Source organism: Labeo rohita, chromosome 2, assembly GCF_022985175.1.
Source record: "Labeo rohita strain BAU-BD-2019 chromosome 2, IGBB_LRoh.1.0, whole genome shotgun sequence".
In the NCBI taxonomy this organism is placed as follows: domain Eukaryota; kingdom Metazoa; phylum Chordata; class Actinopteri; order Cypriniformes; family Cyprinidae; genus Labeo; species Labeo rohita.
The window spans coordinates 19,769,725-19,796,945 of NC_066870.1; the positions used below are offsets into that span (position 1 = coordinate 19,769,725).

General features: G+C 35.2%; 2 protein-coding genes across 3 annotated transcripts in view; one reads left to right on the forward strand and one right to left on the reverse strand.

Annotated features, from left to right (window-relative positions):
- Window positions 1-26,836, forward strand: part of cdh12a (cadherin 12, type 2a (N-cadherin 2)) — a 70,941-nt gene extending 44,105 nt beyond the window's left edge. The window contains exons 8-12 of one of the 2 annotated variants that reach the window (XM_051129955.1): window positions 9,525-9,661; window positions 10,190-10,311; window positions 12,908-13,022; window positions 20,634-20,885; window positions 23,725-26,836. In XM_051129955.1, coding sequence (XP_050985912.1) covers window positions 9,525-9,661; window positions 10,190-10,311; window positions 12,908-13,022; window positions 20,634-20,885; window positions 23,725-24,254 — 1,156 coding nt within the window. In that variant the 3' untranslated portion in view covers window positions 24,255-26,836. Of the gene's footprint in view, window positions 1-9,524; window positions 9,662-9,762; window positions 10,052-10,189; window positions 10,312-12,907; window positions 13,023-20,633; window positions 20,886-23,724 lie in introns of those variants that run through there. The other variant, XM_051129963.1, reaches the window with a different exon arrangement.
- Window positions 359-3,284, reverse strand: LOC127177617 (zinc finger MYM-type protein 1). Its single transcript, XM_051129989.1, has 3 exons — window positions 2,005-3,284; window positions 1,820-1,922; window positions 359-1,014 (listed from the first exon to the last, which is right to left on the reverse strand). The coding sequence occupies exons 1-3, from the start codon at window positions 3,147-3,149 to the stop codon at window positions 487-489; spliced, it is 1,776 nt and encodes a 591-aa protein (XP_050985946.1). The 5' UTR covers window positions 3,150-3,284; the 3' UTR covers window positions 359-486.
- Window positions 26,837-27,221: the final 385 nt, after the last annotated feature.

Consider the following 27,221-nt stretch of genomic DNA (forward strand, 5'->3'; position numbering starts at 1 on the left):
TCCAAGTTTTATAATGGCAGTGAGTAGGTGTTGAGATTTTGAAGTCCAAAAAAGCACATCCATCCATCATAAAAAGTGCTCCACACAGCTCTGGGGCATTAATAACGACCTTTTGAAGTGAAATGATGAGCTTGCATAAGAAAAATATCTATATTTACAACTTAATAAACTGCAATCTCTATCTAGTGTCATACACTCGTTCATGAGAGAGTAGCATTTTGTAGGCATAGTGTAAGGTTCAGTGGCGGCTGGTGCTAAAAAAATTTGGGGGCGCAAAAAAAAAAAAAAAACTGTTAGTAATACCGGAGTGTAAAAGCCATTTATCAGGTGATGTATCAAAAAAAAAAAAACACTAAAATACGACTGCTAATAAATGTACCACAAATCAGTGAATTTTAGTTCAAATTGGGTTTATTATCAGTAATGAAGTAATTAATATAATCAAACACACACACAGAAATGTTGCCTAATCACTGGCCAGTAGTACTACTTGAAAACAAATTTTGCTCTCCTTTCTTTCTGGCTTGCAAATTTCTCAATGACCTTCTGGTTAAAGTCAGTCATCTCAGTCACCAGTCTCTTCTCTATTGACAACATGGCCAATGCATTCAGCCTCTCTTGGGTCATGCTATTTCTCAGAAATGTTTTAATTCTTTTCAAGGTTGAGAAGCACCTCTCAGCTTCTGCTGTGGTCATGGGTGTGGTTACAAGAATCTTTAGGAGAGTTACAGTCTCTGAAAAGACTTCCTCAAGATTGTTCTCCATAAACAGCTGGAGTAGGTCCAAAGCACCACAACAGGCTCTAAACTCTTCCTTGCAGTAGATAAGACTAAGCTCTGTCTTCAGCTTACTTCCGTCGAGCACTGGATAGGCCTTCAGAGTCCTGCTTAGTGCATCTTCAGGAAATGCCATTGTATACTGCTCAAACCTGTCTGCTTGCAGCAAGGTGGCACTAACGAGGTGGTCTGTGAAGGAGAACCTTTCCAATGTGTGTCGGAGTATGGTATCACAGACCTAAAGGATAAAAACAAAAATTATGTAGTTATGACAGTGTCAATTTCAACTGCTACATTTAAAATGACCAATTTAAGTTATAAAGGGTGACCACTTTTAGTGTTTGAATCCATAATTTGTCAAAACTTCATAAACATGTCAAGCTTCATGAACTTTTGACATCAGTTTTTAAAATGCCAGCTATTATTTTAATCAGATTCAGAGATGAAGGCCATAATACTAATGTTGTCCACAAGAGAGAACAGAAGAATAACAAATCCTTTTGGTTAAGAACATCACCTAGTAGTAAAAAAAAAAAAAAAAAAAAAAAAAAAAAATGCATATACATTTATTATAGTTTCATAAAGCCCAATATAACCAGCTTATAATCAACAAAACTGATCTCCAAAATACTTCTTAACTTTTTTTAAAATAATGCTTCTATAATGATACACTTAAAGACTCTTGTTTGAAAAGAGACCTGGTCATTGTATCATCTACAAAAGCCATTGTGCTTGCAACAAATTAAACTGCATTGTTTCAGTTACCATCTGTGGGTAACTGTAAATATCTTTGGTGACTACAATATTATTGCTCCTGACATTGATCCCACAAACATGGAATAGTAATCCTCTCATAGTAAAGTTAACAAAACCAATGGGCAATGTTTTATTCTTACTATTATTTATATTCATTTATATCATTTAAATATTTCTTTATCTTAAAATCAAAGACATGAGAGGACATTTACTAGTACCCATAGAAGGTAAATAAATGCAGTTAAGCTTGTTGGTAATGGTTTATTTTGACTGAAATAAAAACTCACTTCTGCTGCAATCCGTTCATGGACCTCTGGACTGAGTGACCGCCGCCTCTTAGGTTGAGAACCACCTTCACTGCATTGGTCAACCAGAGAATGGAGAGAATTTCTGTAAAGGAATAAGAAAGTGTATAATAATAATAATAATAATAATAATAATAATAATAATAAAAATGCAAAACAAGGAATACCTGATCTTCTGTATGTCCTGCTGAAACTGCTGGATGCTCCCCCTGATGTGGACTGAATCTATGTCCTTCTTCTGGAGTTTGGCATAGAGGAGGTCCACATGTGGCATGATATTGTGGAAAAGTTGCAAAAAAAACTTGAAATCCTGATTCTCCAGCAGCATGGCAAAGGCTCCTGCCTCTCTGACGGTAACGGGGTCAAAGTCACCTGAGTCTCTAATAGATTGAAAACAGCGGATGAGGTCCTCTCTGTGCTCAAACACTGTATTGATTGCACGGCTGTGGAAGTTCCATCTAACATTGCTTGATGTTGGTAGTCTATGTGCGACTACTTTATCAAGGACATCTGTGCGCTTGGGTGATCTTGAGAAAAAGCTGGAAAATCCTCCAAGGTCAGAAAAAAAAATCCTCACTTTGGATATGTGAGAAGTGGCCTGTTGCATTATCAGATTGAGTTGGTGTGCATAGCAGTGGATGTAATGGGCATTTGGGTACACATCTTGCATCTTCCTTTGAACACCTGCAGTGGCACCCCTCATCACGCTGGCTCCATCATAAGTTTGGGAGATGAGTTTACTCTTTTGATCCTCAGGAAGGATGACAGCAAGACGTTCTTTTAGTACTGTAGCGATGGAATCAGCTGTAGTTGAACGCAGAGGAATAAACTCAAAAAACCTCTCCTGCACGTTGCTTTTGGCGTCAATGTACCGCAGCACAAGCACAAGTTGGCACTGTGTGGCAATATCGGTGGTCTCGTCGGCCTGGATTGAGAGAAAGTCGCTGCTCTGTACGTCTTGGATTATTTGCTCCCTCACAACAGACAACATACAGTCCAACAGCTCGTTCTGCACGGTCTTTGAAGTTCCCTTAAACACAGTGGCATTCTCGAGGTGCTCTTTCAGAACTCCATCAAGGGAAGCAACAAAATCGACCAGGCCACGGAATATCCCGGGATTATCCGAGCCCTCGCTCTCATCATGGCCACGCAAAGCCAGCTCAAACGCACCACAAAATTTCACACAGTCTATTATTCTAGACAGGATGTGTCTATTTTTTGTGACCTCTTCATTGTGCCTTCTAATGCCAATCCTGTAGCCTTCATCTAGCTGTTGGGCAATGCTAAGTTTCCCAAAAATTTGGAGCCTCATAGCGTTGTCAAGATGGCTTCGGCTACTTTCATGCCGCTTGCACTTTTCAGAAAGATGTTTTAAATCGCGAACCCCTGTTGTTGTCCACAACGTTTCGGTGCCAGGACTTTGAAACAGCAAACACGGAAAACAATAAAAGGCATGACTTACATCACAACCAGCCAGCCAAGTCCGTTTGCCATAATAAGTGCTGGAAAAGCCCCGAGTGTAGGCGCGACCGCGATCACTTGATTGCTGATGAATTTGCAGGTACGGTCGATCTGGTCCAAGCTCCTTGATTCTTTTTTTTTCTTCATCCAAACGCCTTGTGAACGGGTATCTTTGTAAAGATAAAACCGAATTTTCTTTCATCTCGAGAAATTGGCTTGCTTCCACATTGATTAATACCTGTCAGTCAACTGATGAGCTGCTGCTGAGCGGAATGAGAACAGTCCAATCATATAAGGCCAATTATATAAAAACAAATATTGATTCGCTCTCAACAAAAGTGGGAGGGATCGGGGCGCAACGCCCAGCGCCCCAAGGACAATTTGAAACAAGCCAATTAGAGCTTAGCCTCAAATCACATGCTTTTCAAAAGTTTGTGTACCTACATAGACACTCATTAGTCCGGCGCCCCGCACACACATATGAAAGAAATATAGTTTAGATTTTTTTTTTTAATTTTCAATAAATGGTAATATGACTAACAGTAGAATACTATGACTAACCTTAAATAATTTTATTTCGTTAATATTTGCGATATATATTTAACTTATTGTTAACATGTTAAAGGGGGCTAACTTGAAGGGGGGCGGCTCTATTGACCAGCCGCCACTGGTAAGGTTTGGTGTGAATATGCTAGTCTTGCGAAAACGAAGTTTTGTTTATAGCAAAGGAAAACCAGTCTCCTCTTGGCTTATATCGAAATCCTCCAACATTTTCTTTACAGATCCTCATTTTAAACTTCTAATTCATGGCCAGTGTTTTATTTTGCTCTCTCACCCAGGGGCGTCGTTGAGGGCTAATCATTCGGGGCTCGAGCCCCGAAAGATTTTTCTTTAGCCCTGAATGTTTTTGTATCGCTCGCGGTGCCATAAAAAATGCATGAACAACATCTCCAGAACTGCTCTGAGAGTACTTTGTGAGCAGTTCACTGTTTCATTTGAGTAAACCAGGGTCATATAAGCACAGAAATTTAAAGGTATTCACAGAAACCCGTCAAAATAAAAGTCCAGTTTAGCTTAGACATTGTGGCAGAAATACATAGAATGTATGTATCTACAAAAACTAGTACTACTGTTGAAAAATTGATAAAACTTCGTTACATAATATTTCTTCCATCTTTTAATTTTTATTAATACATCCCCTTTATTTGCCAAAAATAAAATAAAATTTTCATGAATTAAAAGATAAATTAATATTTTATGCCTTTATTTCATAACCAGAAAAATTTAAATAGCCTACACAACACAGAATTTCATAAGGCTGTTGTAGAAATAAATAAAAGTTGTTTTATGCATTTAAATAAACAGACATGCTAAAACAAATCTGGTAACTAAAATATAAGGTGAGAAAAATAAAACATATCATAGGGCCCTAAACATAACTTAAATTTTGATAAACTGATGTTAAATTGTATAAGTTTTGTTGTTTTAATTAATCAGACTTTTTTGATTAATACAATTTAATTTACCCATTAAAAAGGAGTCCAGAAAAATGAAAAACAAGCCAAAAAAAAAAATGGGGCCCTGTTTTTGCATGCAAATATATATTTTTAAATGTATTATTTTATTTGCGTAATATATTTTTGTAAAGTTATAATTTTGTGATAATACTATATGTTTGCTATTTGCAGTCATTACTATGTACTATTTTTTGATAGTGTAACAATGTTGTTTTATGCCACTGCTTTGGCAAAGTATCTGTCAAATGAACTAGAATCGAAAGCTCAACATGACTGCTCACAAGATGAGTTCATGATTTGATGTTTTCAGAATATCAGAAGAGGGGTGAGTCAGGTCATCAAACTTTTTTTCTTTGTTCAGTTTTCACACCGAACATGGGTGAACTCTGAAAGTGCACCAGATTAATGAATTTAACTTTAAAATATATCAAATTTTCTCCTGGGAGGCATGCCCGCCGGACCTCCCTAGAAGGATCCAGGTTCACCCACCAGTGTCTAACAAAATCGTACGTAATTATGATGTGAGCTCCCATCCACCACTACTAGCCCCTGATGTTTTGCCACCAGCCCCAGATGTTTTCCTAGAAATGCGCCTGCTCTCACCATGTTTGCCTACGTCCTACGTCATCCGCTGGAACACTACTCACTTGTGAACATGCGTTCAACAGTTAGCAGAAGCTAGAGATTATGGTTTATAAAGCTGTATTACACAAATGCATCAACTCATTTCAGAACGCCTTTATTTTGTGTAGAGTACTTGTTATGATGGATGCACTTTATTTTGCTTCAAAACCACCATTCACTGCCATTATAAAGCTTGAAAGAGCCAGAGCATTTTTTAATATAACTCTGATTGTATTTGTCTGAAAGAAGAAAGTCATATACACCTAGGATGACTTGAGGATGAGTAACTCATTGGGTATTTTCATCTTTTGGGTGAACTATCCCAAGTATGCAGTCTTGTCCTTTTGTACTCTTCAAATACTTTTTTGCTTCAAATCAGTTTGCAATGTTGTGATTCACCTTGTAGCTGGTTAGTTTGGGTGAACTATCCCTTTAAGTATATGCAGTCTTGCACTTTTGTACTCAAATCATAGTGTTGTGATCCACCTTGTAGCTGGTTAGTTTGGTTCATGGCTTACGGGTCTTCTTTAAAATCCCTATAGGAAAAGGAATGGAAAAATAGTACGAGTCATGGTTCTAATCCTTTCCCAAACATCCATTAGATCCCCTCCGGTCAGGTTTTCTTTATTTAAAATGTATAACCTACAAAACTTTACCAGAGTATATTTGACAAGGGATGATTTGACAGCGAAACTCAGTTTGTGAAGTCACTAAGTTCAGTGTTCAGTAGCACTTACTAGAAGAATCCAGTTGAGACTTTTGCTGAAGTTTTGCTTGCATAGCAGAAAACCTCGGGCGAGCAGGTAGAGAGACACCTGAGACAGAAAGGAAGAGGCAGGAATGTAACACTGATAAAGGTCTGGTGCTACAGGGAAAAAGCAGACTTCCTTTTTCTTTGCTGATCCACTAGGCTGCTTATATTAAAGAAACGGGGGTCTCTGCAGGTCACAGCAGTGGGCTGAAAACTAGCAGACTATAGTTCAAAGAGACCAAGAGTGCCAATACACATACAGACAGGAGCAGAAGGTGCATAAATATTAATCTACAACATCAAACATCCAGTGACAGATTTCATGTATGTAATCAAATTTATTTAATTAGAGTAAGCAACAAAATAGAAAATAAATTCGGTTTTAGGTTGTGTAGTAATTGTGTAGCATAGTAATTACAATGGAAATTTGCTTTTATTTTATTTTTTGACAAACTCGCCTCATCTGACATCATTAATTTTTCTATTGTGCTAGTGGATATGAAGTAATTTTGGTAGACTTTGTGAAATGTATGGAAAATTATTTACTTTAATATTCATTTATTTCATGGCTCTATACTGTAGATGGCAGGCTAAACTCAAATCAGAAAGTTTGCAAAGAAAATGTTGCCAATTAAACTTACATTAGCTGTATACAAGTCAATGGAAATCCAACAGAAATTTGTTTTCATTATTATCTATTAACACTAGTTTTTCTGTGTAGTTATTTTTATGAAAACAACAAAGTTTAAATCAGTATCTGTTAACTGAAGTCTCTCCATAGAAGCATGAGGATGTGACTAGTGTTCTTTCTTTCTTTCTTTCTTTCTTTCTTTCTTTCTTTTTTTTTTTTTTTTTTTTTTTTTTTTTTTTTACTTTCACAGACTGCCCAGCAATACAGTGCAATGGTGCCCATCCACCTTTTTCAGTGACCTTGGTTCCAGATATTTTTTCCATTTTTTTCCATTTTTTTTATTTTATTTTATTTTATTTTATTTTATTTTTTACCATATACATCTTTTTCTTTGTTAAAGAGTTGTAAGCCTTGAACCAAGCAAGACAGTACTTGAAAATCAGACAAAAAGACAAAGGCTTTAATAAGGAAATGTGAAATGATGTTGGTTGATGGCTTCAGCAAAAGCATATATGTGCTTTTTTTAACAACATCATAGTTATAATGGGATGTTACTCTTGGCCAGGAATGGAGTCTTATATACAATTATAATGAGAATTAAAGAAATAATAGTAGTTCTGCTTTTTCTAGTCAGAAGTAGAATAAGACCGAATGGAGTTGAACTAGATTCAAGACACTGAATCCTCTGGGCTAGATCAGTCATGAATTAGACTCAAAACTGACTCACTCACTGGTGGCTATCTACTGGCGTAGCCAAAAGGAAGGGCCATTAAACAAATCAGAGAAGGAGCCTGAATGAGTCATTTGGTCTGAAAATATACAAATCATTTAAATCACTAAGAAGAATCAACAACCCCACTATTACCTTTCAGCTTGTCACTTACTGAATGTCCCACAAAATATACTCAAACCTGTGTGACCTTCTTTCTTCTGTGAAACACAAAAGAAGATATTTTGATATGCCTCAGTATTGTTTTCCAAACATTGGAGGCCAACAGACACCAAAACAGTTTGGCTGTTAAAATATCTTCTTTCATATGAGTAAATGATGAAAGGGTTTATTTTCACGTTTTTAGACCTTTTAGAATCAGCAAAATGTTAATTATTTTACCAAAATAAGAGGGATCGTACAAAATGTATGCTATTTTTTATTTAGCACTGACCTGAATAAAACGTGAAAAAAAAAAACATTTACATATTATCCACAAGAGAAAATAATATTTTTTTTTTAATAAAAATGACAATGTTCAAAAGTTTACATACTCTTGATTCTTAATACTATGTTGTTACATGAATGATCCACAGCTGTGTTTTTTTATTTATTTATTTTTTTATTTAGTGATAGTTGTTCATGAGTCCCCTGTTTGTCCTGAACAGTTAAACTGCCTGCTTTTCTTCAGAAAAATCCTTCAGGTCCCACAATTTCTTTGGTTTTTCAGCATTTTTGCGTATTTGAACCCTTTCGAACAACGATCGTATGTTTTTGAGATTCATCTTTTCACACTGAGGACAACTGAGGGACTCACATGCAGCTATTACGGAAGGTTCACAGTGTTTCCCCTGAAAATTAAACCCTTTTATTTTTGCCAAACAAACAGAGGTTTACTGTTAAAATTAATACATGGAAGAAAATTTGTGTGAAAATTCTGTTTAAAAAGTTTTATTAATAATTGTATTTTTTTCTTCAATTAAGTGGTTAATCTGGTTGTAATATTTATATTTTTCATTTATTTTTTTAATTCAAATTGGCAAAAAATAGAAATATATAAAGACGTGCATTATACTGTACAAAAGTAATACAAGAGTAATATATTTCTTTTTGAATTTAAACATCAGGGTAAAATTAACTTATTTGTCTTCTGGCAAAGATGTAAGTAGCTTCTGAAGGGCAGTACTAAATGGAAAAAAAAAGACATTTAGGCAAACTAGGAAAAATTTACACATCTTCATTCTGGTCAAAAGTTTTCACCCCCGGCTCTTGCATTATTTTTCCTTCTAAAGCATCAGTGAGTGTTTGAATGATTTGTGATAGTTGCATATGAGTCCCTCAGTTGTCCTCAATGTGAAAAGATGAATCTCAAAATCACATAGTCATTGTTGGAAAGGGTTCAAATACACAGAAATGCTGAAAAACCATAGAGTGTGTGGGACCTGAAGGATTTTTCTGAAGAACAGCAGGCAGTTTAACTGTTCAGGACAAACAAGGGACTCATGAACAATTATCACTAAACAAAAAAACAGCTGTGGATCATTCAGGTAACGACACAGTATTAAGAATCAAGTATATGTAAACTTTTGAATAGGGTCAACAATTATTTTCTCTTGTTGACTACATGTAAACGTCTTTTATCCCTGTTGAAAAAACAGAATATGCTGGTTAGGTAGGTATTGATGCTGGGATGCTGGTTTTAGCTGGTTTATGCTGGTCCTGGATAAACCAAAGGACCAGCTAAAACCAGCATTCCAGCATCAAAACCTACCTAACCAGCATATGCTGGGTTTTTTTTTTTCAACAGGGATGTGAAATATCTTATTCAGGTCAGTACTAGATAAAATATTAGCATGCGTTTTGTATGATCCTTCTTATTTTGGTAAAATAATTAACATTTTGCTGATTCTTTGAGGTGTATGCAAACTTTGGATTTCAACTGTATATCTGAGCTCTAATACTAATGTTGTTTTCTGTGATAAACTGGTTTGCAGATATTCTGTTGAGTGGAGACAGGACTCAGAAAACTACTTTGACATTGACCCTGTTGAAGGAACTCTGTCTGTCAGTGAAGCCCTGGACAGAGAGAGAAATACAGAACACAACGTCACTGTTGTAGCAACAAAAGTTAGTAAGTATGGTGGATTGTGCTTTATCCAGATGCACAGATACAAAATGACCAGACTAGACAACCAAGCAGAACAACTTTCTAAAGGCCACATCCCCATCTAGTGGAGAAGAATGAAAATGCAGCAGTCCTTCACTTGTAAAAGCTCAAATAAAATGTTAAAATCATAAACAAAACCTCAGTCCAGTTAATTTGCGATTTGTCAAGAGACCAAATCAGGAAGAAAATTATTTTTACATCAAGCAGATTTGCTAATGAAATGAAGCCACAACAGAGTTTTCTTTAGATTTGATTTGTGATCTAGCCAAAATCCTTTTGTTTTTGTACAGTGTCTGCGTTATAAGGATTTTTGTAACATGAAAGCGACTTCAAACTCATCAGATCCTCAAAAGTGTCAGTATAACACGTCAAAGACTTTCCAAGTTCTTCATTTGTCCTATTTTTTTCTTTTTTCAAGTATGAAATTTGTCTGACATTTTTTGCAGTTTTCACTGATCTGATTCATGGACAATACTTTGTTTGATCTTTCAGACAACCCCCTGCTGTCCAGCAAAGTTACTGTCACAGTCAAGGTGCTGGATGTCAATGAGTTTCCTCCAGAACTTGCTTTTGTGTATGAGACGTTTGTTTGTGAAAATGCAAAAGTAGGACAGGTAAGTGTGTGTGTGTGTGTGTGAGTGTGTGTGTGTGTGTGTGCGTGTGCGCGCATATGTGTGAATAACTACCTGTACTTCAATTTGAGTTTCTGGGCCTGTTGTTGGGCGCTGCAGTGAATTAATGTGAGAGAACTGCGCCTTGATCTTCTCCTTTCATGCTGAAAGAGAGCTGCTCCCAGTACAACGCTGCCTATCAGTGTCTCCCTATTCAGTCTTTCATACCAGAGAGCGTAGTTCCCTCGCTTATATGTAGAAATGTGCGAAATAAATGACACAACAAAGCCTTTTCAAAATTCACTAGAGACAGTCAACCGATCAACACAAACCCTTGAAGACTAATATATGCAATTTTCATGTGGAAGCAATAATTAATCAAGCTACATGCTGTTACACAATGCTAAGAAATTCCTGTCTGAATATTTAAACAAATGGTTTAAATGTACTGTATTTATTAAAATTAATCATTTTAATCAGTTAATGCTAACACAAATGTAGTTGCTTTGCCATTTACCAAACTGTATTGTTAACTTATGAATTTTGAATTTGTTTTTGAAGTTTTAAGTCATTTCTAATCTGCACATTTATTCTGAATATGTATAGCACCTAATTATTCATTAATTTAATGAAAATTTCTCAAACAACTGAAATATATAAATCTTTGCTGGATTGTATATATATATATATATATATATATATATATATATATATATTAAATTGTTATTTTGATTCAGCCAGATGCATTAAATGATTAAAAGTCACTTTAATCTCACAACACTCTTCAGAATAAATAAATAAATAAAATAAATAAATAATATTTATTTAAATATTTACTTAAATATTTTAGGAGGCTGGAATTTTTGCTTTTTTTATTAACGATGCACACTTCTAGAAAATATAAGTAAGTAAACAAATAAAAAAATATAAAAAAGAAAGTTTTTTTGTTTTGTTTTTTTTTTAAGAAATTGTAGATTGCCAAAGATGCATTAAATCATTAAAAGTCATTTTAATCTCACACACTTAAAATAAATAAATAAATATAAAAAAGAAAGTTTTTTAAAAAAAGAAATTACTTTTATACAGCCAAAGACGCATTAAATCATTAAAAGTCATTTTAAACTCACACACTTAAAATAAATAAAATAAATAAAATAAAATAAAATAAAATAAAATTAAATTAAATTAAATTAAATTAAATTAAATTAAATTAAATTAAATTAAATTAAATATTTTTTAAAGGAAATTATTATTTTCTTCCATTAAATCAATAAAAAGATTAATTAAATCATTTTTTTAAAGGAAATTATTAATTTTATTCAGCCAAAGATGCATTGAATCATTAAAAGTCATTTTAGTCTTACACACTTCTAAATAAATATACATAAAATAAAATTAAATACAAAAAATTAAATAAAATACTATATATATATATATATATATATATATATATATATATACATATATATGAAATACTACTGTTCAAAAGTTTGGGGTCTTTTTTTTTTTTTTAAGGAAATTATACATTACTACACAGTGCTGTTCAAAAGTTTTTTTTGAACGGAAAAGGAAAAAAGAAAAAGGAAATTATTGCTTTTATTCAGTCAAAGATGCATGAAATCATTAAAAGTCATTTTAATCTCACACACTTTAAATAAATAAATAAAAATAAAATAAAATAAAATTTAATATTTTAAAGGAAATTATTATTTTCTTCCATTAAATCAATAAAAAGATTAATTAAATAATTTTTTAAAGGAAATTATTACTTTTATTCAGCCAAAGATGCAATAAATCATTAAACGTCATTTTAGCCTTACATACTTCTAAATAAATAAATAAACTTAAATATTTTTGGAGGCTGGAATTTTTGCTTTTCTGTTAATGATCGCTTCTTGTTATTTAATGACAGAAATAAATATCCATGATTAATATTAATACTAACAATTGCATAAAAAAATGCTTGGATATGTTGTTGAGTTTAAAACTTTTTCCCAGTTAAATATACAGAGACAGCTTTGCAGCTATAAGAAAGCCTTTGAAAAGTATAAACATTGACCAGCAAGACGCAACAACTTTGGCTCAACCAATAGCTGAGTTTGAGGGCGTGACTCGGTTTGTCTGACCAATGAAAAATTGGTTGATGATTAATTAAAGTGTTGAACTTAACTGAAACCAGTCATTACTTTTCCAGATCTACTTGATGGTTCTAGTGCCTGGGAAATAACATTTATTTGCACGCATTCATAGTAAGAAAGTAGATTTATAATATAATATGAAAAAATACTAAGGGGATGGAGTACTAGATATTTTTCTCCGCCGTGTAAAATCCTGTCATTCTCTCAGAATGCTTGACTTTGTCATCAGAGGTCTATGGAGTTGACAGCGCACCCGTCATAAGTTCCGCCCCATGTGGTTGAGTCATAAAGGCAGTAAGCAACCTCAAATGATCCCTGTGAGGTTTGATGAGTCAAGCACGTCAGCTCTGTCAATCAAACAGACTACTGCTGTCTTTTCAACCCTATAAGTGCTTTTACAAAATATGCAAGCTCTTTCTGTGGTGTTTTATTCAGCCGACTGTTCTGTATCTGTTCTCTAGGTGATTCAGATCATCAGCGCCACAGACAGAGACATGCCAGCTGTAGAACACCGATTCTACTTCAAATCCCCTTCACAGACCAGGAACAGAAACTTCACAATCAGGGACTATGGAAGTAAGGTTTTTTATAAAGTAACTCATCACTTAAAGGTATAACAATTCATCCAAACATGAAATTGTGTCTAGAGGTCTTTTTCCAAAAGTATTTTTTTTTTTTTTTTTTTTTTCAGAGGGATATCAAAATATTATTCTGTCAAGAATTCAAAGTAAGAATTCTTCTCCAAAATGGTTAACATCATTTCTGATTAAGTAAAAAAAAAAGTATATGAAATATACATTATTAGCAGTGTTGCCAAGTCTGCGCTTTTCCTGTGGAATTGGGCTACTTTAACACTGTTGCTGCAGATTGTTTTTCATGAAACGACCCCAATAAAGTGATATTTAGCCCCTGGAATGCAAATTTTACCAGGGGAACCCCACCCAAGAATGTGTATTTTAACCCCGAAACGCGTTTTTTACCAGGGTACCCCCGAAATTGCGATTGGATTTGGGTGGATTTTGTTCTTAAAACCTGGCAACCCTGATTATTACACACACACACACACACACACACATGTTGGGTTTACATGTTTTATGGGGACATTCCATAGGCGTAATGGTTTTTATACTGTACAAACTGTATTTTCTATCACCCTACACCTAAACCTAGCCCTCACAGGAGACTGTGCACACTTTTACTTTCTCAAAAAAACTCATTCTGCATGATTTATAAGCCTGTTTCCTCATGGGGACCTCACAAATGTCCCCACAAGGTCAAAATTTACTGGTATTACTATCCTTGTGGGGACATTTGGTCCCCATAACGTGATAAATACCAGGTGCACACACACACACACACACACACACACACACACACACACACACACACACATTCCCATTCAAGTTTTTTTTTTTTTTTTTTTTAGAAATTATTACTTCTATTCAGCCAAAGATGCATTAAATTGATCAAAAGTAACAGTAAAGACATTTATAATTTTATAAAAGACTCATATTTTACTTAAATACTGTTATTTCAAATTTCTATTCATCAAAGAATTCTAAAAAAAAATCTCATTTGTTTCCACAGAAATATTAAGCAGCACAACTGTTTTCAGCATTGATGAGAAATTTCATAATTTAGTTACACAAAGTTATTCCAAACCTATGTCATTTTTTTAATAAGCATAAAATTTGAAGAATGTTTTAAATCTTTTGGTTTATGTAATGAAAGAAACAAGGTTTCAAAACCACTCTGGTGATTTTTTTTTATTATTATTATTTATATATTTTTTTTTATTTATTTATTTTTTTTTATTATTTGATGATTTATCTTTAATTTATTATTATTTAATTATTAAAGAAATATATTGAGGTTATTTTCAACTGAATATCTAAAGATGTTTACATTAAATACACATATATAAACAGTAAGATTTTGAATGTTTTTTTAAGAATCTTTTGCTCACCAAGCCTGCATTTATTTGATCCAAAATACATATATTTTATATGTATATAAAATATACATATACAAAGTATATATTTATATGAATATATTTTAAAATGTAATTTATTCCTGTGATTTTAAAGCTGAGTTTTTAGCACAGTTACTCCAGTCACATGGTCCTTCAGAAATCATTCTAATATTCTGATTTGCTGCTTAAAAACATTATTAGGGGCCAAGCACCGAAGGTGCGGTGGCACCTATTGTATCCGTTAGCGTATTCTTCTTCTTCCGCCGCAAGTCTATGGCAGCCCATAGAACCGCTTGCGGGAAAGTTGTATAATTTTGCACACTGATAGAGGACAGTCCCAACATTAACCATAGCAAGTTTGGAGTCTCTAACTCAAACTCTCTAGCGCCACCACTTGTCCAAACTTTCAAAAGATTTATGCTAATAACTTTTGAACCGTAAGGCACAGAATCAAAATTCTTTTTTTCTCTGAATCCTTGGCTCATGCCGAGTCAAATGAAGTCCAAAATTCAAAAATCGTAAGGTTTAATTTTTTCGCTATTCTCAATTGTTCGTAAAACCTACTTTTTCGAACTCGTCCTAGGCCGTTGCACCGATTGTCACAAAAATTGATCCAGATCATCTTCAGACAACGCTGGCAAAAAGTTATGGAATTCAAGTCGATTCGTCCAGCCGTTCACGAATAACATGCGAAAGAATTCTACGAAAAGCTAGCAAAAATCAATGTGAGGCTATATCTCCGTAACAGTTTGGCATATTGACACCAAACTTGGTGTGTGTTATAACAAGCATGACCTGAGGCTAACTGCAGTGTTTCGGTCCAGTGCCCCCTAGTGGTCAGGAGATACGAAAAATGGCTATTTTTCTTTATAACGTCTAAATGATTTGTCCAAAAATCACAAAACTGGTCTCTTTAGATTCGGTGTGTCATACCGAGTCGAACCATATCCAATTTTCCCATGTCAACCATTTTGGGTGTCGGCCATTTTGAATTTAGCTTTAAAATGCTGTATCTTGAGAACAGATTAGCGTATCGTTTCGACATTAATTACAAAAATGTTCGGCACCATGCCCTGAATGTACATAAAAATTTTTGGGCCAGCGCCACCTTGTGGTCAAAAGTTATAAAGAAATTTACAAAAATGCTAATAACTTCAGCTTACATTAGCCTGTTGTAATGAAAGTGATCTCAATAGATTCCTTGGGTCAAGCCAAAAACATTGATATCCATTATTCCAATATTGGCCAAACATCCTGTCCGCCATTTTGATTCATGTTGAAAACCTACTTTTTCGAACTCCTCCTAGACCGTTAGTCCGATTTTCACCAAATTTGACTCAGATCATCTTCAGACCTTGCTGGCAAAAAGTTATGGATTTCGTGTTGATATACGAAACGGTTTTCGTTAAGCACATCAACGAATTTGCTGGAAAGATGCCAAACTACTTCTGAGGCTGTATCTCTGCAAATCTTTGAAATATTGACACCAAATTTTATATGTGCCATTGTCACATCACACTGACCACGCCACATCAATTTGGTAACAGTGCCACCTATTGGTCAGAAGTAATACATTCATTAAACATTAACAATGAAATTTCCAAGAATTTCTGTTTGCATTAGCCTATAGTAATAAAACTGGTCTCAAAATATTCCTTGTGGCATGCCGACAACATACATATCAATTATACCACACTTCGCTTAGCTTTCTTTTCCGCCATTTTGATTAATGTACAAAACCTACTTTTTCGAACTCCTCCTAGACCGTTAGTCCGATCTTCACCAAATTTGACTCAGATCATCTTCAGACTATGCGGGCAAAAAGATATGAATTTCGTGTCGATACACGAAACGGTTTTCGTTTAGCGCATCAACGAATTTGCTGGAAAGATGCCAAACTACATCTGAGGCTGTATCTCTGCAAAGCCTTGACATATTGACACCAAATTTTATATGTGCTATTGTCACCACACCCTGACCATGCCACAGCAATTCGGTAACAGAAGTAATACACCATCAAATTGAAGTCAGAAGTAATACACCATTCATTAAACATTAATAATGAAATTTTCAAAAATGCTAATAACTTGTGATTGCATTAGCCTACTGTAATAAAACTGGTCTCAAAATATTCCTTGGGTCATGCCGACAACATACATACCAATTGTACCATACTTGGATGAACTTCCTTTCCGCCATTTTTATTAATGTATAAAACCTACTTGTTCGTACTCCTCCTAGACCGTTGATCGGATTTTCACCAAAATTGAGTCAGATCATCTTCGGACTGTCCTGACTAAAAGTTATGGATTTCGTGTCGATAGAGTAAACCATTTTCGTACAGCGCCACTACAGATTGTAGGCTTGATGCCAAAATGATTCTGAGGCTGTATCTCTGTAAAGCTTTGGCATAATGACACCAAAATTTGTGTGTGTCATTGTCACCTCACACAGAACGCATCACATAAATTTGTAAACAGCACCACCTATTGGTCAAAAGTGATAAGCCATTAAATTATATTATTGGTAGTATTTATGATTTTTCAGCCATTTCAACTGATATCATCCTAAAATGACTTTAGTTACTCATTGTTACAGTCGGTCTGTTGCTCCTTGCCATGATTAGCTCCTCATTCTGCCTCTGTTGTGCTTGGCCCCGCAATTGCTGCTTGCAGCTATATTTATTATTATTATTATTATTATTATTACTAAAGGTCAGAAGAGCAGCATTTATCTGGAATGGAAATCTTTTGTAATAAGATAAATGCAGACTTGGTGAGCAGAACAGACTTCTTTAAAAAAACATTAAAAATCTGTTTAAAAACTTCAGCAGCTGTTGCTATGTTGTTGTACTAAAAGTGGGCTAAAAGTGTTTTTCAGGCCATGTTATTCACATAGAGAACACATATATATTGTATATAACAGTACCTACCGGGAGAACAAACTCTAAGATACCCGAACTAGTGTTGTGACGTGAATAGTGGTTACATCCCAGAGCAGCACATCAGCGCATGATCCATTTGTACAGACGCCTACAGCCTCGCTGCCTGCTCCCGAGCTCCGTCCCCAGTGTTCTCAGCACATGAATATCATCAACTGTGATTCACAGAGACAGGGTCACTCAGGGCTACACAGCCAAACAGGCACAAGGTGTGCTTTAATGGCTCCTACCTTGTCAAGAGAAATCCCCCAGTTGCCCAGGCGTAACAAACCCCTCATGACGGGGTCAGTCGACCTTCCAGGCGAGGACAAGCACATCTCGGCGCGTTGACTCAGTGCTATGAGCACCAAGCAAAGCCCTCACCGTCAGACCAGCAGGCACCTGCCCAGCTGTGTTTTCAAGCTTGATTTAAAAGTATTTACAATTTCCTCTGGGTCATAAGAAACACTTGGCTAGACACTTGAATCAGAAAGGATGGGCTAAACTGACTTAAATGATTAAAATTTAAATCTTTTTTATATATGAACTGAATTATAATAGTATTAAATGTGCCCTCGGTAATTGTTTCCTCATTTTAAAATGTAAGTAGCCACATAAAAGTTGTTTAATATTACATTAGGTAACCCACTCGGTAACAAATCTTGGCCACATTTACTCACTGACTGCAAATAGAATCCAACAGGAGATTTTCTGGAAGATTTTTCCCATTATTTTATTTTATTATTATTTTTTTTTCCCCATAGGGATTTAAAAATATTCTTCAATAAAAAATGATAAGCCATAAACAAAAACAATTACACCATTACTTTTTTCAAGTAAAACATTTTATTAAATAAAATGTTATTTTTTGGTATATATATATATTTTTTTAATGTTTTATTTTTATGTTGTTTTATTATTATTGTTATTATTATTATTATTTTATTTCATTCAGCCAAGGATGAATTAAATTGATCAGAAACCAGTCATCTTGGTTTCCACAAAAACATTAAGCAGCACAACTGGTTTAACTTAATATGTTATGATTTTAATAATATTTCACAGTACTACTGTTTTTATTTTTATTTATTTAATAAATTTATATAATAAATTTAACTCATTAGTAGAGACTCTATGACATAGATATATATACATAGATGTCGCTTTTTTTGGGCCACTATACGTAAGCCAGGGGTGTCCAAACTCGGTCTTGGAGGGCCAGTATCCTGCTTTGGACACCCTTCACGTAAGCCATCCACCATATTGGAACAGTCAAAGACTCAAGAGTTGACTTTGCATCTGCAACTTGGAAAACTCAATGATTACTGATGACACTTTGACTTTTCCAACATGATGCTGAAGTGTCTGAATGGTCGAATGTGACATCTCCGTAGACATATATGCTCCAAGACCTGAAATGGGTGTGTCAGACAAAGGAGACATTAACAATGTACACTTCTTCCCCACTGGAATGACCTAGGGTAAAGTACCTTACTAAAAAAGAAACTCGTAGAACACACTGGGAATGATTTAGCCTAGAGCTTTATCTACAAGGCCACACTACCACCTAACCAGTATAATTCCTCAGTCTGTAGTTAAAGGGATAGTTTACCCAAAAAATTTAAATTCTGTAATTAATTACTCACCCTCATTTCGTTCCAAACCTTTAAGACCTTCCCTGGTGAAAACCCAGATAGCACAAGTACGTCTGCAAGATGTCAGTTAAAGATCACCTGATCTGGAAAGCATCTGCTGTGTACAAACATCTGACAGATGTCTGTACGATGTCAGTTTTACATACAAATTCCAAATCATAAACATCTTAAAGACATCTAGCAGATGTCTATTTGATATCTGATAGGAAACATCCTGCAGATGAGCAAACTACGTGAAAACTAGGTCTTCCAGATGAGATAAGTATGGTTCAAGTCTATAAACATATTTACTGACATATTATAATTAAACTTTATTTGGAGTGCTACTTGTGCACAGCACACATTTCTTAATATTAAGCCTAAAATATGTTTTAATGCAGTCTTTGAATGCAAAATATTTAAAGTGTACGTATACTTGCAGTAGTTCCACTTTTGCACAATCATATACTTAAGTATATCTTTAGTTGGATTTCAGCACTACTTCTGCAAAATTAAAGAGCATTAAGTGCAAAATTAGTTTGTCCAATTTAGCAGACTTTAAATATACCAGTTTAGTATAATAAAAGTACAACTGCAGGGGATTTTTATTAAGTACTTAATATATACATTTATTTGTAGTGTACTTAGCATGACATAAATATATTTTAAATATATTTTAGTATATTTTTCACTAGGGTTTGTTCATCTTCAGGATGCAAATTAATATATTTTTGATGAGCTTTCTGACCCTGCATAGATAGCAACACAACTATAACGTTCAAGGCCCAGAAAGATATTGAATAAAGTTGTTATTTTTGTTTTCTTTGCACACAAAAAGTATTGTAGCTTCATAAAATTAAGGCTGAACCACTGATGTCACATGGATTATTTTAACAATGTTCTTATTAGGGGATGACCATAATGTGTTTTTCAGGGCCAATGCCAGTACCGATTATTACAGATCAAGTAGCCCGATAACCGATATTCTGTAATATCGGTGTCGATAATTGGTCAGCCCCTTAGTTCTTACTAAATTTCTAGGCCTTGAACGTGTCAGCTGCTGTCTATGCAGGGTCAGAAAGCTCTCTGATTTAATAAAAAATATAATAATTTATGTTCCAAAGATAAACAAAGGGCTTACAGGTTTGGAACAACATGAAGGTGAGTAATTATTAACAGAATTTTCTTTTTTGGGTGAACTAACCCTAACACTACAGATGATAGTTGGTAGAAACATACGTATTGAGATTAAAATACTCCTCAGCAGCCTGAAGTGTTGTGCATCCTAGTTTTGTTTGGACTCCAGCTGTGTCAGAGGCTCTTCTCAGAAAGGTATATCATGCTTTTCCCAGGAGTACCTCATGTTAGCTTGTTATCCCCTTAACCAGAACCACTTTTTTCTGTACGTATTTCCACTTCAAAGGAATCCATTTTTCCTCTTAATTCTGGAATCAGGCCAGTCTCTGTACGGCATAAGTGGCTCGTGAATTCATAATATTCTGTCATGGAGAAATGTTGGAATGGCAGGTTATGATCCCTAAGAGCATGACTGTGATTATCGCTGATTATCTCCAGATGCAAATGCATCAAGAATAATCATTAATGGCCTACACTAAATCTGCATTATAGACAGTTTGATTGTCTCATGGGCTCTATTTCAGACAGCACAGCTGGAGTGGTGACCAGGCGAGCGGGGTTTCGGAGACTGGAGCAGAGCATGTACCTGGTGCCGGTCGTGGTGGAGGACGGAGGGTACCCGATCCGAAGCAGCACAGGGACGGTGTCGGTGCGGGTGTGTACCTGCGACACAGACGGCTCCCTTCTTTCCTGCAATGCGGAAGCCGTCTTCTTTCCCATGGGACTCAGCACTGGAGCTCTAATGGCCATACTGCTGTGCATTGTGATTCTGCTGGGTGAGTTAGACTCGTTTGTGTCCAACAGAATACTGGCAAGACGAAGAAATATGCATTTAATTTAATGTGATAAATAGAGAAGATGCAAGAAAAAACAGGGGGTGTGTTTGTAGTCAAGTTATTTTTATATATGTGTCATGTGATTTGGCTCAGGGCTCTGATAGCAGGACACGACAACTGTGCAAACCACAGCTAAAGTAAATAATAGTGTATGGGTATTTCTTTAACTTCTTTAACTTTCTTTAACTTTTATGCCCCAGAAGTTTATTTTTAGTAAAACTAACAGATTATTTCACAAAGAATTTACAAAAGCCTTTACACATTATTTACTTTACTGTTCAAAACCTTTGGGGTCTGTATGTTTTTGAAAGAGCCTTATGCTCAACCAGGCTGAATTTGTTTAATCAAAAATACAATAAAAGCAGTAATTCTGTAAGATATTTTTATGTTTTGAAAGTTTTTTATTTTAATATATTTTAAAACAGAATTTAGTTTCGATGGTAAATCTAAATTTTCAACAGCCATTACTCCAGTCTTCAGTGTCACATGATCCTTCAGAAATCATTCTAATATGCTGATTTGATTCTCAATAATTATTATCAATATTAAAAACATTTGTTATGCTTTCAATATTTTAATATGATGGCACTGTAAACACACACACACACACGTTTGTTTTTGTGAATTGTGGGGACTTTCCATAGACTTCTATAGTTTTTATACTGACCAAACGATATTGTCTATCCCCTAACCCAACCCTAATCCTAAACCTAGCCCTCACAGAAAACATGTTTGCATCGTTGCACTTTCAGATAAACATCATTTACTATTTTTAATCATTTTTTAACATTGTGGGGACCACAGGCCAGTCCCCACAATGTCAAAAACTTCAGGTTTTACTATCCTTGTGGGGACATTTGGTCCCCACAATGTAGCAAAAACAAGTACACACACACACACACACACACACAATTTGTTGAGTCAACTTAAAATAATTTGTTACCCCGCTGCCTTAAAATTTTAAGTTCAACTTAAAATAAGTTTAGTCAACTTGAAAGTTTAAGTACTAAGTGACAACTTGGATATTTGAGTTGACTAAACTACAAATTTGGTTTGTTAAACTTAAAAGCTGGGTTTGTTACCCGACTGTCTTAAAAATTTAAGTTTAATCAACTCAAATATCTAAGTTGTCACTTAAAATTTCAAAAACTTCATGACAAAAACTTGAGTTGAATGAACTTAAAATTTTAAGGCAGCAGGGTAACAAATTAAGTTGACTCAACATTTTTATTTATTTATTTTTTTTTTTACAGTGCACATGATGCATTTTCCATTGATGTGATGCATTTTTCCAGAATTTTCTAAAGAATAACATTTATTTGTAATAGAATTCTTTCGTAATATCATACGTTTTAACTAAAACTTTTGATAAATTTAATGCATTCTTACATTACTGACCCCATACTTGAACATTAGTGTAGATTTTATGGGTTACTCTTGTCCCAGACCGAGATTTTCAGTATAAAAATAATAAATTCCATTATAGAAATATGATTTACATGTTTAAAAACTAGGATAAATGTAAACAAAAGTGAAAAAGTGAAATAATAATAAACAATTTTCACCTGGAAAAGAATCATGGCACCTATCACTTATGAAAAAAAAAAATAGATATTTGTATTTTTTTTTTTTTTTATGCAAAACATGAATTTTAATTGTGCATATTTAGGATGCAGTAAATACTGGATACGAAATTTGCCTTAGCAAAACAAAGGAACAAAAAAAGAAAGACATTTTTATCACAGATGTCTATTAAACAGCACATCATCTGAGATGTGGAGGAAATGTTCATGAATTTTTAGAAGAAAATTACTATTTTTTCCATGATGCATGTAGAGTAAATACACTGCTGGACATTGTTAGCAGAAAGTTTGAATACAAGAGTTAGGCTATGAAAAGTATGTATTTTAAGATTTTATAAAAGCCAAAGTACCCATAGTTGAACAAACACCCATATAATATAAAGTATACATGAAGTATAGTATGTGGAATCATCTATATAATAATAAACAATTGAAAAATTAATGGTTTTTGTCCAGTAATAGGACAAAAGTACTGAGAAACGCCTGAGGTAGAATTGCAATAAAAGCATTGTATTGCAATAAGAGGCAAGTGAATTCTGTAGCAGACAGTGACAGTGCAGTGAAGTGATGTGCCTTGACTTCATATTTTCATTTGCCAGTGTTACAGAAAAGAGAGATTCCTTTTTACGGCAACCACTTGGGGGAGCTGATGCAGAAATAATGATTGGAATGTGATAATAAATATTCTATTCTAAAAGACTAGAAAATAACAACACTTGAAAACCTTCCCCTAATAACACATGCAGGTTGATTTAACCAAATTTTCCCCTCTGCTTCTTCATAAAGTGTGAATTTTTAGGTCTAATCTTTAATTCTCGCAGCAGCGCCTGTTCCTCCCCGTCTCTTTCTCTCTCGCGTCTTTCTTTGAGTGGAGTGGGGCGAGTGAGCGCTGTCTGCCTCTGAGGAGGGAGATGAAAGCCCAGAAAAACTACCTCCCCTCCTCTCACACAACCGAGGCACTACGATGGTGACAGACAGCATGTCAAAACTGCATTATGGCTACCCTCGGGCTGCCGTTCTCTTTAGTTCCGTTTTGAAAACCCACGTCAGAACAAAAAAGAAATCAGCTAATGGTTCTGGAACATGTGACCACCCCCTTTTTTTCGCTAGTTTGTTGTCACTTAAAGGTCCTGTACTATATGTATGTCAACGTGTATTGGCCACAAAACAAGTTATGCGCCTCTGGTGTCTTACAGTGATGGTGGTGCTCTATATGGGCCTGAGAAAACACAAGAAGAAGGACACTCTGATGTCGTCTAAAGAGGACATCCGGGACAATGTGATCCACTACGACGATGAGGGGGGTGGGGAAGAGGACACCCAGGCCTTTGACATAGGTACGTTACGCAATCCCAAAGGCATCAAAGAGACAGCGCAGCTGCAAAAAATAAGATCAGAGGATGAGGCCGATCGGGCTAGTGCGCGCATGTCCAACGAGGACAGCGAGGACATCCGAGCTTACATCCATCACTGTCTTCTGGAGAGCTCAACACCTCCGTATGACTCTCTGGTCACGTATGCATATGAGGGAGAGGGATCGGTGGCCGAGTCTCTCAGTTCCATTGAGTCCTGGGTGCTTGAACCCAAGGAGGATTACAGAAATCTCTGTGACTGGGGTCCTCGTTTCAAAACACTGGCTGGGATGTTTAAAGAGCATGAGTGTAAGGACACGGAAAAGGCGGAAAATGAAGCACACGCTGAGGCGCTAAATGACAGACTGGACTGAGAGCATTTTCAGGTGCTCTGTGAAAAATGGAAAGTTTATTTATTTCAGGCATGGCACTTAAAGAAATAGTTCAATCTAAAATGAAAATGGTCATGTTGCTCCAATCCTGTATGACTTACTTTCTTCTCTCCAAGGTCCGGTCTAAGTAATGAAATTTTGCTGACATTTTAAAAATATCCTGGTGTTTTTTTGTCCATACAGTCTATACAAAGAAAGTCAGTGGGGATGAAATATTGTTTTGGACCCTGTTGACTTTGATACGGACACAAAGGTTGAAACTAAAAGTCAACACACCTTACAGGAATAGTTCACCCAAAAATATAAATTCTGTCATTAGTTAATCAGCTTCATGTCGTTCCAAACCCGTAAGAGCTTTGTTCATCTTCAGAACACGAATTAAGATATTAGTTTTCATATCTTAAAATTAAAATATTAATAATAACACAAATTAACACTGGCTCCTGTGTCAACAGCAACACAGATGCAGACAAAAAAATTTTTTGGAATAAAGTTGTTATTTTTGTTTTCTTCACGCACAAAATGTTTTCTTGTAGCTTCAGTATTAAGTTTGAACCACTGATATCACATCTTATTAATGTTCTTACTACCTTTCTGGGCCTGGGAATGTTTCAGTTGCGTTGCAGCATATGCAGGGTCAGAAAGCTCTCGGATTTAATCAAAAATATGTTAATTTGCGTTTGGAAAATGAACAAAGATCTTACAGGTTTGGAATGACGTGAGGGTGAGTAATTAATGTAAAAATTTTCATTTTTGGGAGAAGTTTAACACAGTAGAAGTCATTTTAAAAATGTCTTTTATGGACAACTGTTATTTTGGACACCATTCACTTTGAGTATATTTACAAAAACAGCTAAAACTTTACTGAACAGCAGTAAATGTCAACACACCTTAACAAAAAACAAGATATTTTTAAAATGCCCAAGTGGTTTTTATTTATTTATTTATTTATTTATTTATTTATTGTCTATATACACTAGTCTGTACACAATGGGACAAAATATTGTTTTGAACCCCACTGACTTTGATTATATGGACAAAAAACAAAACAAAACCAAAAAAACAAATGTGCAAATGTGACCGCACGTAAACACAAAAGAAGACTGTCTTTACAGTCTATACAGTAAAAGCCACTGGGGACAAACTGTTGTTTTAGACCGCATTAATTTTGAGTATATAGGCAAAAACAGCTGAAACTTACAGTAACAGTAAATGTCAACACACCTTCACACAAAATAAGACATTTTAAAAATGTCCAAGTGTTTTTTGCCTATATACACTAGTCTGTCCAAAATGAAGGACAAAATATTGTTTTGGACCCCACTGACTTTAATTAAATTGACAAATAAAAGTTGAATAGTCACTGGGAAAAATTAAAAAAAAAAAAAAAAAAGTAAATATGACCACACAAAAGTGAGTTTTTTGTGTGTCTACAGTCTATACAATAAAAGACAATGGGGACAAACTGTTGTTTTGGACCCCATTTATTTTAATTACATGGACAAAAACAGCTGAACACAATGAAAGTCAATGGAGACAAAATATTGTTTTGGAGCCCATTGACAATGGGCTCAGAAGAAAGCTCACAGAAGAAAGTCAGTCATACAAGTTTGGGTGGACATTAGGGTGAATAAATGTTAACAGAATTTTCATTTTGGGGTAAACTGTTTCTTTAAACGAAGAAGTTGTCTGTGGCTAGGGAAAGACACTGACAAGGCTGGCTATGTGCCTTTCCTATACCTCATGCATATTTTACACTCTTCTCTTCACTATTTAGGAAGAAACGTGGAACTGCAATTTTTCCGACTGCATTTTAACATCTGTTTTATATACTTCTACAAGTCAAAGAACCAAAAAACCCCTCTTTGATATAAAAAGTGCCTCATGAACTGCTTTATTTGTCTTTCAACTGTTGACATTGTTATTTGCAAGCAAGAGAAGTCTATAACCTCTGTGTGAATGGACCAAGAGGAGAAAACAGGATAAACATCATATACAAAAAAACTATTGCCCTGCTAGCAATCCTTCCAAACGTATTTACCAGCACTTAGCAGGAATTCTGCCAGGGCAATACCCGGAACGTCACAGTTGGTACTTTTCACTGATGCCCCATGAACACATCTGTTTGGATCGCCCTCACTGACTGCCCCAGACTGTGCTGCTTGCTTCCATGGTGATCGAGCCCCACCAACTCTCTCCTTAATGTCCTCCGGGCTTTTGCCACTAGTTTGATAGCCACAGGCTCTTTGCGCCTGCTGTCTTCCAGTCTGACTGTTGTGGTGCCACTCCAACATCACCCTACAGCGATTCAACAGAGCTGTGGCTTTACACTAGGGCCACTGATTTCAGTGATTCTGTCTTGGCCAGCCGAGTCATTACAATGTTCATTCTGACCCACGTTTTCTATCAGTCTCCCTGAGAGTGGAGCTAATGAGACCTCTTTGTCAGTTATCAAAAGACAATATGGAAGAATCTCTTATCCATTATTGACTATATTGTATGAACCTGTGTCTATAACAAACTCAAATGGAAAGTTTGGACAATAAAGTTATGTTTGTGATAAATGCTCTTTGTTTCTTCCTACCTAGGTTCACATTTTATCACCCAGTTAGGCCTGTTACACAATTTATATCAACCTGATCTCATGACGAAAACATATCTGTGGGAACTTTTTCGTAAGATGTGAAATACGTACCAATTTCACTGCAGTTTCCAACATAAATGAGCACAAGAGGCGGTAAAAGAGCAAGCAATTGTAATCGTTGGTAACGCTTTAGATTACAACCCGCAAAGAACTACGTAAGTATACTGAATTTACGGTGTATGTTTCTGTAATTATAGTGTATCTATAAAGAACGTACATGTAGGTATAAGGGAACAATATGTTATATTTGGGTAATAAGGGGATAACAAACCAGATATTCAACCTGCAAAGAACTACATAAGTAT

Excerpts from the sequence above, each read along its gene's own strand:
- LOC127177617 (XM_051129989.1), bottom strand. The coding sequence starts at position 3,149 with ATGAGGCTCCAAATTTTTGGGAAACTTAGCATTGCCCAACAGCTAGAT. Across the intron at positions 1,923-2,004 it reads CAGGACATACAGAAGATCAG|AAATTCTCTCCATTCTCTGG; the intron begins GTATTCCTTGTT and ends ATTCCTTTACAG. Across the intron at positions 1,015-1,819 it reads ATGAACGGATTGCAGCAGAA|GTCTGTGATACCATACTCCG; the intron begins GTGAGTTTTTAT and ends TTTATCCTTTAG.